At 49.7% G+C, this 14,869-nt stretch overlaps 3 protein-coding genes across 3 annotated transcripts; 1 reads left to right on the forward strand and 2 right to left on the reverse strand.

Moving 5' to 3' along the window:
- The first annotated feature begins 5,799 nt into the window (after positions 1-5,799).
- TrAFT101_005795 (uncharacterized protein) lies at positions 5,800-8,017 on the forward strand. The gene is made up of 3 exons (XM_024900298.2): positions 5,800-6,175; positions 6,252-6,441; positions 6,511-8,017. The coding sequence occupies exons 1-3, from the start codon at positions 5,907-5,909 to the stop codon at positions 7,690-7,692; spliced, it is 1,641 nt and encodes a 546-aa protein (XP_024760300.2). The 5' UTR covers positions 5,800-5,906; the 3' UTR covers positions 7,693-8,017.
- Positions 8,018-8,985: 968 nt separating this feature from the next.
- On the reverse strand, positions 8,986-10,866 carry TrAFT101_005796 (uncharacterized protein; the record flags this gene model as incomplete). The annotated part of the gene is made up of 1 exon (XM_066127587.1): positions 8,986-10,866. The coding sequence occupies one exon, from the start codon at positions 10,864-10,866 to the stop codon at positions 8,986-8,988; it is 1,881 nt and encodes a 626-aa protein (XP_065983699.1).
- A 240-nt stretch (positions 10,867-11,106) lies between these two features.
- Positions 11,107-14,175, reverse strand: TrAFT101_005797 (uncharacterized protein; the record flags this gene model as incomplete). Its single annotated transcript, XM_024910623.2, has 4 exons — positions 11,107-11,201; positions 11,254-11,889; positions 11,946-12,595; positions 12,659-14,175. The coding sequence occupies 4 exons, from the start codon at positions 14,173-14,175 to the stop codon at positions 11,107-11,109; spliced, it is 2,898 nt and encodes a 965-aa protein (XP_024760301.2).
- Positions 14,176-14,869: the final 694 nt, after the last annotated feature.

The following is a 14,869-nucleotide window of genomic DNA, read 5'->3' on the forward strand; positions in this document are numbered from 1 at the left end:
ACCAAGTTGTAGCGTGATGTATGTACAGTTTTTACGCCCTACGAAAACTAAGAGTGAGCTTTTTTTTTCTTTCTTTCTTTGTGAAAAGTTCTCCATCTCCCTTTTGGGCATACACCCTTTATAGAGCACAGAGATTCACTGCTACACAGTCAGAGATACTGGGTCTAGAAGGCGAATTCATCTCCTCGGGAAATGTGACTGCTCATCCGGTCTGCATAAACGTAGTAGCATTCGTATCAGGTGCGGCTAACCGTTGCAAAGAGAGAGAGTAAAAGGACCAGGGCAATCCGTACGGAGTACAAGGCAAATGACATCAACAGAAAATCTGCATGGCACGCCTGAAACGTAGATGCGGTAAACGGCCTCTCTGGAAGGCCAACCGACTGCCTGTATCAGCCAAGGGGATCTTCTTCCGGCGGCGGCATGGCAGCCACTTGTACTCCGTGCTGCAGATTTGCTCGCAGGGATGCTCCTCGTAGACTAGAGCCCCGATGCAGAGTCACACCACCTTAGGCCGGCTTTGAACAGCCAATCGAGCCGTAGTGCCGCTGTGAAGAGTCCAGACTTGAAACGGATTCATTAGTCGTAGCAGAAATAGCATTCGATTCGATGATGATGATGCAGCCGCCGGCTTCCCACAGGCCCGTTGCCGCCGGCCGAGAACCAGCTGGACAGGATATACCGGTATTGATACCTATACCGTAGTGGGATTCGGGAAATGGCGGCCTCCGTCCAAGATTCGTCTTTTTTTTGCCATCTCAGTGGCGGGAGCTATCAACGAATTGGTGCTTATGCAGCCAGCTCAAGTGACGGGCCAGCCATCATACGATTCGCCCAGGCGAGCTGCATAATGCTTGGTACCTAGATAGGCATAGCAATTGTGCCTGGCGTCTGCCATGACAGCCGCCGTTGACAGGTTATAAGTGGACATCCATGATCAACAGACAGCGGCGTCTCTGAAGCCATCAACATGAGCCAGCAACGTCGCCAATGCTATGCGATGTCTCCACTGCTCTGAGCGCGACTGGCGAAGCGGGGGTGACTTGGCGATCAAGATGTGGTTCTAAGATGGCGGCAAAAGTGCTTCGCGGGCGTGTGACATTCAACCAGCGCTGCTCTGTGACGGACTCGACGGGCTGCGCTGCTACTTGTCCATGTATTCCGGCCTTGGTGGGCTCACGCTAGATCCGTGCAACTCCCGAGTAGTGGAGTCGCGGCTTGTCGTCACAAGGCCTCTTGGCGGCGCCATAGGTCGATGCAATAAAGGAGTTCCAAGAGTGCGCTGTGAACCATTCATTGTCCCTGCTGCATCTGCATTGTCGAGCGTCAACGCACGTCCAGCCACCGGAAAGAATCCTAGGTCTACATGTTTGATTTGCAGGATGCCATTTTAACTTGTGTTCCCCACAGCCTGTTGAATAAAATTAAAAAAGAAAAACAAAAAAAGAAAGTGCTTGTAGTACAGTACATATCTTGGTCTATTAATAATAAATGTTTCACGTAGCTGGGGGCGGCAATCATCTTGGACCGTAAAACAGGAGTCCTTATTCGCCGGTTTACTTACATATGGAGCAATAATGGTAGCACTCCGCACTGATTTTGAAAAAAAAAATACAAAATTAAACAAAAAAATAAACAAGAAGGAAACCGTTAAAATGAACCAGGTGAGTCAAGGAGTGCGGGAGGGCGAGCAGGGTCCTCATGGCGGATAGATCGAGGGGAACGGGCAGCCGCATTGATATGAAGATTGGCACCGCCAAGTCAAGTGGCATCAGGCAATGGGCAGCATTTTGAAAGAGTCAGAGAAGATAGCCTTGCTGGTTTCTTCTATAAGCAGAGCGGTCTTGGAAGGATAATGAGATATCGAGTCTGCCGCTCACGCTGCCGATTCTCGACGCTCAAAATACAACCATGGTTCATTATTTATTATACTGGATGCAATGCGTCCACAGCTTTCTCAATGGGTGCTTGTCTTGCTGAGGGAAAAGGTATGTACCAATAAAGGTCTCACATGCTGGAGACCCGAACTTGGTTTGAGATATAAGGTATCCGTATTGATTGCATGTTGATTGCGCTCAGTGCAGCTTCTGTGCATGGCGTGTAACTATTTCGAGTTCTGATAACACACATGCCGTTTGGTAAGAGAGATTGCGATTCACATGCGGCTTAACCAACCTCCTGTTGATCAAGGTACAATTGCTATCGTCCAATGTGAAGGGATCTAGGGCAAGCGAGGGCTTCCAAGTCCGTATTTGCGGAGTGCCGCCGAAAGGGGCCTCATTTTGCATCTCCAGGCTGGTTTAATGATTCTTTCTGGACAGTTAATGACCATGGACTTATCGAGCGCCTCTCATTTGATGGAGACCCCTTGTCGCATGGATGAAATCTCTTCTCTCCGGTTTTAGCAGCTGCTAAAAGAATGGGTCCTTGTACCCTGTAATTTTTTTTTTAATTTTTTTTTTTCTTCTCTCGCCGGAGATACTGGTCGGGGCTTTTTATGGTTAGTACCACTGCTTGGCTGAGCACACTGTACGTCGCAGCAGGACTAGAACGAGCCCTCGTATATATCACGGCATACTACAGTATGCACAGTAGCTCGTACGAGGATGCATGCATGGCCGAGGAAGAAGGGGAAGAAGAGACGACAAGGACGATGGGCGCCATGCCCTACCAAGCCGATACTTGTATATTCCATAGATAAGGCAAGGATCGCAGCAGTACATATACTTTGTTCTGGGTGGTTAAAAAGGGGGGAAATTGAATGCATGGCTCCTCAAGTGCTACTGCCAGGGACGCCGTCTCAAACAGGCCTGTTCCCAGCTTGGCTTCTTTGCAGCAGCCTCGTCGAAAGACTCGTCGATACAAGATGCGTTTGCACAAGCAAGTGCGGGCATCGCAAACGCAGCCGCAGTCCGTCTCAAGCCAATTTCGTGCTGCTCCTCCACATCACACACTAAAGTAGGCGTCACATGGCCGATGACAACAACGTGGTGGTGCAGCTAAGCTCTGGCTAGCTGCCAGCTCCAGATGGAATGCACAGTATGTGTGAGGACGAGGCGGCCGCGATTGGTGGCGTGCTGCGGATGGCTGCTCACTCGGGGACGCATGACGACTCACACCATCGCCAACAGTCTGCGTTAGCGATGACTTGTTCAACGGCCTTTGCCCCACGGGCGGTACTCCGTATGTACGTGTATACCTACTTGCTTGTACAAGTATAATGCCTACCTGCCTGTATGTATGTAGAAACCAATCTCGCTGACGGGGAGGGGCGCACCATAAGTGGAATCAATGGAGTGATGTGAAAGCATTTGCTTTTAGGTTAAAGCCAGGGCCCCCTCGACACCACGCATATGCATGGACATGGGGCACACAGTAGCAGCACATGAAGGGGCCACAACGCGCCACTCTTGTGCAGCCAAGTGCCATCTCGGTACTTGTTCCAAGAGGAGCCTTTGGTTGGTTCCCTGGCAAGGCAAATGCTTCATTCATCCATACATTGTAGTACTAGACTACTTGTCGCAGCACCGCCATGTCTCAGCGCAAAGTGGTCAGTTGCAGAGGTCGTGCATGCGATGACGGCTTCAGCTGCTGCTGCGTCTTCTTCTTCCGCTCGTTCGCTCGCAGGCACTCGCCGCAGTAGTTTGCATGGTGCATATGTAGGGAGCCACAGACGCGGGAGAGGGGAGCAAGTGACTGGACGAGACCATCATGACGTTCTTCTGCGGCCGGCTCGCTGCATCGACAACCCGGGAACCTGAAGGCGAGGCAAGCAGCAACAGAATCGAGATGGCCGTTCGTCCCACATGCTCCATGCAGCCCAGCATTCTTATGGGTGGCTATTATTGACACCACATGTCCGTATTAATACTCCACGGCTGGCCAGCGTCCTGTATGGCTTGACCTCCCTCCAATAGAGGCTGCGCGCTGGAGTTTCACCGCCACTCATCAGGGCGGCTTTCTTGTTGCAGGAGAATCAGGAGGCCAAAGATGTTCCCCCCCCCTTTCATTGCTGGATGGGCACTCACTCAAACAACAGCCTCTTGTTCCCCCCTGACCCCCCCCCCCTGCCCTGTTTATGTTGCTTGCATGCTCTGCGACGTCGTGGTGCTAGCAGCAGTAATCTGTAGTAGTGCCGCTAATGCTGTCGCCGCCGGTAATACTTGTGCAGAGCACCGTACTGTACCTCGTACAGCGAGCGTGGCAGCAGATTTATTGCGATCCACTGCAAAATTCGATTCTATTTTCTGCAGTTCGTGCCATGGCCAGGGACAAGCTGGCGCACTAGCAGCCTCGAGGAGCTTTTTGGTGGACACAATAAAGCGTAAACCGGCGAACGATCGACAAGGCAGTTGGACGCATTGTTGCTCGTGACAGACTGCCGCGAATTACCCGGCGCGGCGTGACAGTGCCATCACTGTGCCGTCGCATGTACTCCGTATAAGCCATTGATTAATATGAAATGGCTGGATGGCGGGTGCTCTCGTCGACTGAATAGGGGAGAGCGAGGATAAGACTGACTGCCCTCGAGTGAATTGTTTCTCCTGCCTAATCTTCGTTTTCGCCGAGAGCACTGCGTGTAGATCATCTTTTGCTTAATTACGCGTAACAGCGCAGCGACCTGAGTTCCGTCTTCTGGAGAATTGCCAATACCACTCTGTTACCGCGAGGCGACATTTGATTCCAGGCCGCTATCAAGGGATAATGAAAGCAGATCAATGCGTGCTGGGTCGTAATATTGCCAGCAAAACCAAGTATAGTTTCAGCCTCCGCGAGAAGGCGTCAGAAAAGGGGGGCCTTTGTTCAGACGGCCGCTTCGAAGTACACGCAGCTTTGTGTGGCTATCCTTTTGTTGGTAGGAGATGCACTGGCTAGTACGAAGTAGTATGTAATAGTATTGTATCTTCCTCGTGCTACTGCTGCTAGCTAGGCCATCGCATTACTTCGTACTTCGTATCTATGGAATACGCCGTGCTGCCTTTGCCGCTATACGGACTGGCGGCAGATGCTCAGCTGCACGCAGGCGAAAGATGGATCGTGGGGCAAGGCAAGATAATCTTAGATGGTTCACGGTGATCCATGTCGAGCAAGCTCTGAGTCTTCTACGCGCATTCTCGAGTCAGCCGCCATTCTTCCAAGCTCGCACCTTTTCTCGCCAGCTTATCAGCAGACGGGACAAAGGAGAAGGGCTGTTTAAAATGAGGAGTGGAGGCTGGGAGTCACTGAATGGAGGACCAGAGTGACATATCAGACGGTGCCAGTGCGTCGCAGGCGGCACTGTCCGCAGGTACCAGGCCCAGGCTAAGCCCGCTGCTAGCCCTGGTGGCTGCCGAACATTTCTGTCCGCCACTAGCGCAGGCCGGTGGACGGGTCTGCAATTTCAGGCCCACTCGCTTAAGGCCTGCACAGACCAGACGCCGGGCCCACAGCGCCCCCGGCAACCCAAAAGAGCGCCAGAGCTCCAGGTCTCAGGGCATTCACTGCTGTATCGAGCGCTAGCGGGCTGTCGAACAGTGGGCTGGCAGCGAGAGCTCCCGCCGTGGCGTCACTGGCCGCGATATCTGCTGTCCCTGCGCCGTACTGTATACCTTGCCCGTGCCTGTGCCAGGCGCTGCTCTATCGCTTCAGGTTTCCTTCGCCGGCTGGCCACTCGGACGCAGGGTTGCTTGCTGGTCACACAATTCTGGACGATTCCCCCTAGCCTTCCTCGCGCTCACCAGGCAAATAAGTAGCCCTGCCACCCCCTTCTGCTGCCGCTTCTCTCCTCCTCCTACTTTCTTCACACACGCTTGACCAGCGCCCATTTTCTACACATCCGAAAGGCTTTTTTCTGGATCCTTCTTTTTTAATACCCTTTGTTTGTTTCGCGCTTTAAGATACCCAAAACTCTCTTTTTTCTATCCAGAATGGCTGAGGAAAACAAGCCCGTTGACGTCGCCGCCCCGGTGGCCGAGGAGGTCGCTGCTCCTGCTCCCGCCGTTGTCGCTGAGGAGACCCCCGCTGTCGAGACCGCAGCCCCTGCTGCTGAGGACAAGCCCGCTGAGGAGACGAAGCCCGCCGAGACTGAGGAGGCTGCTGAGGCCCCCAAGGATGAGGACAAGAAGGAGGAGGAGCCCGCCAAGCCCATTGAGGAGGGCTTCCTGGGACACAAGGCTCAGGGCGCCAGCTTCCCCAAGTGAGTCCAGCGCATTTATATCATGTCTTTGCCGAGACTCGTGAGCAGCAGACGCTAACCACTATCATCATCACAGGAACCTGATTGCCAGCAAGGCTTTCTTCTACTTCGGCTCCGAGTCCGTCGAGGCTGATGTCCTCGCCGCCTACAAGCGGGCCGAGAAGCACGTTGAGGTTGCCCAGCACAACATTGCCTGGGCTGCTCACACTGGTAAGGGTCTTCTTTTCATTGGTGACAAGAAGGCCCCCCACGGCATCATCAACCTGGTAAGCAGTCATTGCAAGACTGTTGAATACATGTCTCGATTCGTATGTAGCTAACTCTAGAACCTATAGGCTGATGCCACTGAGCCCGAGAACGATGGCTCCAACAAGTTCTACTTCACTGCCAAGGGCAACAAGCACAGCTTCAAGGCTGTCTCTGCTGCTGAGCGCGACAACTGGGTCGCCCAACTGAAGGAGAAGATTGCTGAGGCCAAGGAGCTTGCCACTGCTGTCACTGAGTCCGAGGTTTACAAGCAGACCATTGAGAGCTTCAAGCCCGCTCCCCCTGCTCCCAAGGAGGAGAAGACTGAGGCCCCCAAGGAGGAGGCTGCCCCTGCTGAGGAGACCGCTGCCACTGCTGAGGAGGCTGCTAAGGAGGGCGAGGCTGCCAAGGAGGAGCCCGCCAAGGAGGAGCTCAAGGTCAAGGAGAACGAGCGCCGCTCTGCTAGCCGCAAGCGCACTTCTTTCTTCGGCTTCGGCAAGAAGGAGGAGAAGAAGGAGGAGGCCAAGACTGAGGAGACTCCCGCTGCTGAGACTCCCGCCGTCGTTGAGCCCGTTCCCGAGGTTGAGGCCGCCACCGAGGAGACCCCCGCTGCTGAGCCCGCCGCCGAGGGTGAGGCCAAGGCCAGCGAGGAGCTCCAGCCCGAGTCCCCCAAGGAGAAGCCTGCTGTCAACAAGCGCACCAGCTTCTTCGGCAATGTCTTCTCTAAGAAGGAGAAGAAGGCTGCTGAGGCCAAGCCCGAGATCGAGTCTCCCAAGGAGGAGGAGGTTCCCGCCGCTGAGACTGCTCCCGTCATCCCTCCCGTTGAGGCCACTACCCCATTGGCCGTCGATGTTGCCAGCCCTGCCACCGTCCCTACTGAGACCACTGAGGTTGCTGTGACCAACGGTGATGCCAAGAAGGAGAAGGAGAAGCGCAAGTCTTCTCTGCCCTTCACCTTTGGCAAGCGTGACAAGTCTCCCGGCCCTGCTGCCGAGGGCGATGAGAAGAAGGGCGCGTTCTCCAAGCTCCGTGCTACCATCAAGGGCAAGGGAGCCGCCAAGTCTGACGACAAGCCCATTGAGGAGGCCAAGGAGGAGGAGGCCATCAAGGAGGAGGAGACTCCCGCCACCGAGGAGGCTGCCAAGACTGAGGAGCCCGCCAAGGAGGAGGCTGCTAAGGAGGAGGAGGCCCCCAAGCCTGCCGAGGCCGAGGCTGAGAACAAGCCCGAGGACATCACCACCGCTACCCCCGCCGTCACTGCGGCCGCTTAGAGAACTCGCTAACAGTGAGTGTTTTTACGGCTTAAAACACTTTGCAAAACTTTCCTTGATATAATTGTTGCGAAAAGAAAACACGCATGAGAGGACTGGGAATGGAAGGATCTGCATTTCTTCAAGATACCAAGATACCCTGTCGAGACTGCTTTCACTGATACCACTTTTCATTTTGTTTTTGCACGTCGATGGACGAGAATTCACTATTAAAAACCTGAAACAAAAAATTCATGTTGCTAGTATACAGCATTCGCGTTCTGCTTTGTTCGATACCCGAGAGGAGGAGATAATTAATAACTAATATACAAATGATGTTTGAGAATATTCGTTTTCAGTTTGCAACGTGAAGTCAATTGATCTCTCTTGTCCCATATATAACGTGAATGGTGTAGCGCCAATTTTTTTTATGATCCTCTTGGCTTTGTGTGTTGTTACCAGTTGAGCATTTCAGCCTTGTGGACTAATACTAATTGATACACGATATGCTATTTTTTAGCCTACAAAGCTTAGAGCCGATCAATCATGAGTGGATACTGAAGCGAAAAATTTGTGTCTTTGCAGCTTTCTCTTTACTGTACTTTCCCTAACGAGACGAGGGAGAAGAGAAGATGTAATGCTGGGCTCAGTAATGACTCACTACTGGTTGAACTAAAAAGAAAAAAAAATGCCGGACTCTTTAAACCCACCATTCCTCCCAGCCCAAGCTGCACAAGCTTGTTTGTTTTAGCTGAAACGGAGAATCACGGTATTCGGAGATTTTGACGTGACGTTACTTTGGCTGCTGTGGCGAAAACAGCGGCATGTCCGAGAAGGAAAAGGAGAAATTTGTTAATTAAAAAATATAACGGATTGTTGAACAAGAGTGGAGGTCTAGCTGAAAAGAGGAGGTGATATGAGGTGTTGATGCTATTGTTAGTAGCTATTTGGTGGCATTGTGTGCATGTACTGTCTAGTAGACACGGAATACAGTAGAAGGCGCAATACATGCTGCTAAGTAAGTTGAATGCTTGACAATTATGTATAACCCAGGGTTTTTTTTTTTTTTTTTTTTTTCTTGTTCAGGTTTTATTGCCTGGCAATTTGTTAGTCTATACCGTCAAGGTGCTCTTCAAATTACAAATAGTGAAGTTTTTGGCATATGTAAATGATCAGTTTTGCATAGTCTAAAAGACTTGTTTAAATTTAATCAGACAGATAAAAAGTACTAGTATGTAGTTAAGCCCATTGCCGGGTTCTTTTTTTGCCTTCAGCAGTAGAGGAGGCAAAGACAGTGTATAGGTAGGTACCCTTTCATTCATGATGATACCGAGCCCTCTTACCCAGATACACCTCCTCTTCTTCTAAATTGGAGACCGATCGCTTCTGTATCTGAACCACATCGCGAGTCTGCATATCCAAGTTGCGTATGCGGAGGAGAAAAAACTTGGTATACGCAGCAGCAGCGGCTGCCGCATACTTGTGCCACTCGTCATTCTTGTGCGAGTCTGCGTAATCGCATATTCCCCGAATAACCAAACAGTTTCCAGTTGCCATAACACCAGCACCCTCCATCTCAAAGCATAGAACGTTCATTCCGGCACCAATGCGGTCCCGAGTCGCTGCATCTTTGATCACCTGGTTTCCAGAAGCAATAAGGCCGTAATGAATATGCGGGCCTGGAGGCCGAGGCTTCTTGGGAACATGAGGACCCTTGCAGTTTTCGCACGTCTTTTGTCTGTAATTGTGCTTGGAATTAACTGGAAATAGCCTATCGCGATCTTCTCCGGGGCTTTGATATTCAGGCCGCAAGCTTACTATACGCTGGATGTGTGCTTCCAGGGCATCGTGAGTGACGCTTGGGTCAGACTGCACCGAACTAAGAGCCGTCAGCAACGATCTAGCAGGACGTTGCGGGAATCCTGTACTCCGAATCTTGGAGTCCTTCTGCATCACTTTGCCCATGTCGTGCTGAATGACGCCAGTACTAACTACAACATCACCCAGTCGAATGTCGTGCTCATCTGAAGGTATTCCTCCGCCAATTCCAACAACAAAATACCATTTCACGGCACGGAAGCTCTTCTCGATATCCGAGGCGACTTTGGAAGCGGCATTCGTGCCATAGTCTCCGCATGGTAGGCAAGCAGCAACCACGTTATAAATTCCCAAGCGACCAAGAGCATAGGTATTGGTGTCACTCTCGTGCTGTGGTAGGTCTTGATGAGTTTCATCGAACAAGGCGCGGATGGCCATTAATTCTTTAGGCAGGGCACAAATTATTGCAATCTTATAATGCTCGTGCCTGAGAGAATGAATGTTTTGTCCAGCATATTGCGACTCAGGGATGGTGGGTGACCGAAGACTCGAGCCAATCCCGCTGTCTGCAGAGTTATCATCGTCTGATTCTTCATCGAACGGTAGTTTTCCTTTTTCTGGGTCTCCGAAATCGTTCCATATCCATCCTATGCTCTCACTATGACCAAATACCACGGCTCCACCGTCTTCCAGCGATAAGGTGGTGATTTTCGGGGATGGTTGGCTTATACGTAATGGCCATATAGCCTGAGCTCTCTCGCAATGCGTCTCTGCATGAGTGCTGCCGTCACATCTAATATTTGATGTCATGTTGACAGAATGCCAGACAAGTGAATCCGTCAATCGTGGGGGATTCGCTTTCAGATTTCCCCCCATGCTGTCTATAATATCGTTTAGATCCTTCGCACTAGCAGCAAGGTAATATTTGTTGGGCGGTAGAGTCTCCCAGTGGCTGCATGTGGAATTCTCTGGAATTGGGTTCATTAGATTGCCAAAGTCTCCGCCAAATAGGAACACGGCTTCGATAGCTCGGGTAAAATCCACCCATCCTTTACCAGCTGTCTTTACCTTTGCGAGACGTAGATAAACAGGATCTTTATCTGTTGCAATATCTTTAAAATTCCAGCCTTCAAGGTCTTTTCGTGGAGCAGATTTGGGTTCCTCTTTTCTGTTGTCAGCTATCATTCTTTGGTAATCAATGGCCTTTTCAAGGACCTCAAATAGTTCATTAACGCGATCACGGACCCGAAATTTGATCCTTGCTCCCGATTCATCCTGCTCGTCTTCCTTGTAGAGCTCCATATCAAGGTTTGCAGGATTTCTCAGGACTTCCCTCGCCGCAGAGACGGTGTAAGGGATGTCTGCTTCTTTAAACATATCTGATTTAAATAAAAATTCAGATGGGGGGTCATTAGTTTTATTAAACTCAAGAGATGCGCGGAGAAGATGGAGCAATGCATTTACTCCGTTCACCAACCACCCACGTTTGCATCCAACGTCCCAAAGCACCATGTACTTCTGGGACAGGAGGTTTAGTCTTTTCCTGTAAGGCTCACGAATAGCCCATGGAGGTTTCTCCCTCTTTCCGATGGCGGCTTCATGATTAGATTTAATTAGTCAACCCTTTGATATGGAGACGCCATCCAATTTACAATTCTCATCAGGGCGTCTGAACCAGGAACTAGAAATATTGTAGTTTGCATCGGCGGACCCTAAATGATGTTACTACCAGTTAAGGCTATAAAATGATAAAGTATTTCTTACCAACAAGATATTTTACACTTGAAGACCAGCCAAGAATATGACGACTGGTTTCCAAGCGATGCAGGCTGATGTCTTCCGCATGCAAATCCCTCCCATCAAGATATGAGACGCGATCTCCATTCTTCTTGCAGAACGAGTGCCAAAGCAGGATGTTGTCAGAACACCGCGTTGGTATCAGCATTGCCGAAAATCCTTTGATGAATATCTTGTTGTGAAAGGTATTTATATGACGGGTGCCCACCAGGTTAGCCATAGTATCTAGACTTATTTCAAGCCCAATGTCAGACATTGGCCTCCGCGGGATGGGATAGCCCTTGACAATCACTGGATTTCGGAACAGCTGGTGCCAGCATTGGCCATTGGATATTTCGCCAGCGTCATCAATCATGTCAAACTCAAAATTAATGTTGCAGAAGTATGTTGGCGCCGGTTCTTCAGCTGAATTTATCCCCATGCCGCTCACAAAAGCACCGACGACAGCGGCGCCGCTTTCATGGGGGGATGGACGAAGGGCTGAGCCAAGCCAAGCAAGTTGTTCTCCGATCTCAGCTATAGATTCTGCTGCCCCAGTGACTTCAAGTTTGAACTCTGGCCCTCGAGGCCACGATTTCAGCTGAGTTCCATCAGGAAGGTTGTCTTGAATCAGGTTTAGCTTTGAAAGCCAGAAGTTTAGTTATAAACTTGCCACATACAAGAGATTGCCATGTTATGGGTATCGCATACCACATGCTTCACAATACGTAAAAGACAAACGCCATATGACGACCATGTTTGGCTAAGATATTGTAGAGTCGTCGCCGCTTGAGCATCAAATTTCGACCCAGTAATGGTAATAGCTCGCTCTACTGCTCTCTCAGGGCTTTCTCTGTATTCTTGCTCTCTCAAAAACAAGGCTAGATCCCAATCGACAGTAAAGGTCAAAATATATCTTTTGGGGGCTTCTCTTCTGCCGACCCTGTGGGCTTTGGGCAGATAGCCTAAAATTGTTTCTCTGATATTAGTCTGTACGTTTCCGGACACATCCATATACAGCTCTCTCTGTATGCTCTGCAAAAGCCATTCATACGCTGGATGCTTCGAAATGAAGTCTCTGTAAGCGGAAAGCTCTGGCAAAGAGTCGGTAGCCCCGTCTGCTTCATCAAGATTATGATAATGACTGTCGTCCATGACATCATCTGGTTTTTTGTTGAGCGCATTATTGGGGTCTTGCAAGAGGTTTGTATTCAGATCCCAATTGCTGATGAGATCACCCAAATCCATCATAGCTGTATTGTATTCGAGACCGTCGGCACGGACAGTATTCTCCCTAATATAACTATTCCTCATGGCAATAGCAATTTCACTAAAAATTAATAAAGTCAGCTCCACTGCAATGGTAGTTGAGAGAGTAAAGTAGCCCACTTACCTTCTGTACCTACGCACAAAGACCATCACATCGCGACAAATCAACGCCGAACCACTCGATCCCACCCTCATAGCAAACGTCTTGAGATGTCTAGGAAGTGCCTTACAGATCCTGTCTACGCTTTTCTCATCTAATTTCTCAGTTGAAACCTTGTTTCGCAGATCATCCGCAAGAGAGGAGATATACGCATCCTTTTTCGATGGCGGGATATTAGGACCTGTTGTGTATATTGAGCTAGCATCATCCAGGCATTGGTTCTCATTGTCCAAGAGGTTTGTGTAGTTGATGTCGGATGCATTGGAGTGGAACTGCTGGTTTCCATTCCTTTCTATCTTCTGAACATTTCCTTTGTACTCATGAATTGGCAGTGATGCATAACCAGAGTCTGTGGCCGACGCAAAGGTCTCCACGTGTTCAGCATCGGCACCGTAGTTAAGAAAGCTGGCTCCCCCAGGTCGTTTCTCCTCGGCAAGATCAGTTTCGTCGGCAGTATCAGCTTTGGTGAAGCCCTGCTTGCGAGCCTTAGTTTCCCAGTACTCGTCTCGGACGCGGCGGCCGTTTTCGATGACGCGGCTTCCAAATTGTCGAAATATAGAGCGAGCAGTAACAATGGTAATCTGTCTCGACCGATATGAGAAAGGTATGATTTCCTGCTGGACAAGATCGTCCTTCTCGGCCTGGCTCGCAATTATCTTGTATAGCGACCTGTTCTTGTTAAATAAAAGGTAGGAATCCCGGTATCCCAGTACTCGTGCGCATTCAGTGGCCAGCATGAACAGTTGATCACCACGGTTTAGGACCAGGAATGTACGACATCGGTATTTGCGGTTGCCAAGAAGCGCACCGTTGGGCATCACCTTCTTCTCGCCAAATTCATCGGTCTCGAACGGGATGCACTCATCGAGAGGTATCTCGAGCTGATTAATGGTGAGATCTGTATGATCTCGCAGCGTGGGTAAATCCTTCGGAGTCATCTTTCTCGGCGCCGTCTCCGGAGCCACTTGCGGCAAGTTTTCTATAGTGACTTCATTGACAGTATGAGTCCTAGCTGCCTCATCAGCCGCTCCCATTCGTGAGGCACCTGCAGCAGACGCTGACTTGGGCATGGCATCATCGGCGTCTGGATAGAGGTTCACCATATGCTCAGAATCGAAGAGGTCGGGGTTGAAGTCGAAGGCGATATTGGGATAAAAAAGTCCAGGTGAAATTGGCGATGGTTCTATGAAGTTATTGGCGATGTTATTAGTTGTGGTGTTGGCGGAATCCACGTCCCATTGAAACATAGAGCCGACCCCGAAATTTTGGTTGCCGTCGTTCGTATTACTTGTCAGAGAATCACTGGGAGCGTAAAATTGCTGTGAATCGACGCGACCAGTGGCTAGAACCATTGACTTGTTAAATTGTGTTCCTTCCATCAATCGCGTAGAATCTATAGTCTCCTCCTTGTTACCAGCTTCTTGCGAAAGCCCAAGATCGAACACATGGCTCTCGTAATCTTCACTATTAGTAGCATCCATAGCGCTCTGTCGTCGAAAAGAGTAAGTCGCACCTTGTCCATCCACGGATGCAATACTTGCTGCACCATCATGCCAGTCCATAGTCTACCTTTGCCACGAGTAGCCAATAAACAGACAAGTCCAGGGCAACTTCAAGGCGCTGATGAGGTGACGCTCAGGTACCAGTTCTCGTGATGTAGAACGTAAGGCCACACCCGATCCCAACATATCAGTATTCTTTCCTATCTTAAGATTATTGCCCTGTTAGGATCCATTGTGCACAATTACCAGGAACATACTCCGAACGCTTTCAATAATCATGAGATATTGCGCAACTACTTACGTAGTTATCAGGGCTCTCTGTATATCGCAGGCGTGAATATTCAAGGCAAAACGTATGCGGGGAAGAAAGGCTTGGGCAATTTGTTACAGCCTGATTTTTACAGCCCGATTCTCACAGTTGTATAACAAGAAACCCTTTTGGATTAACTTAAGGCCGGGGAACCAATTAAAAGAAATTAAGCAAGGACTGTTTGCTTACACGAATTGCATGCATTAATTACAAGGAAGCTCAGTACGATATATTATTACAATCATACCCATATACTGACTAGGTATATATTCACTTTGGATTTTATAATACATAATATACATGTATATATGAAAAGCATTGATTTTCCTAGATTTGGTTCATGATAAGTAATCGCTTTTAAAG

The sequence above is a fragment of the Trichoderma asperellum genome, chromosome 3 (genome assembly GCF_020647865.1).
Source record: "Trichoderma asperellum chromosome 3, complete sequence".
NCBI classification, from domain to species: Eukaryota; Fungi; Ascomycota; class Sordariomycetes; order Hypocreales; family Hypocreaceae; genus Trichoderma; species Trichoderma asperellum.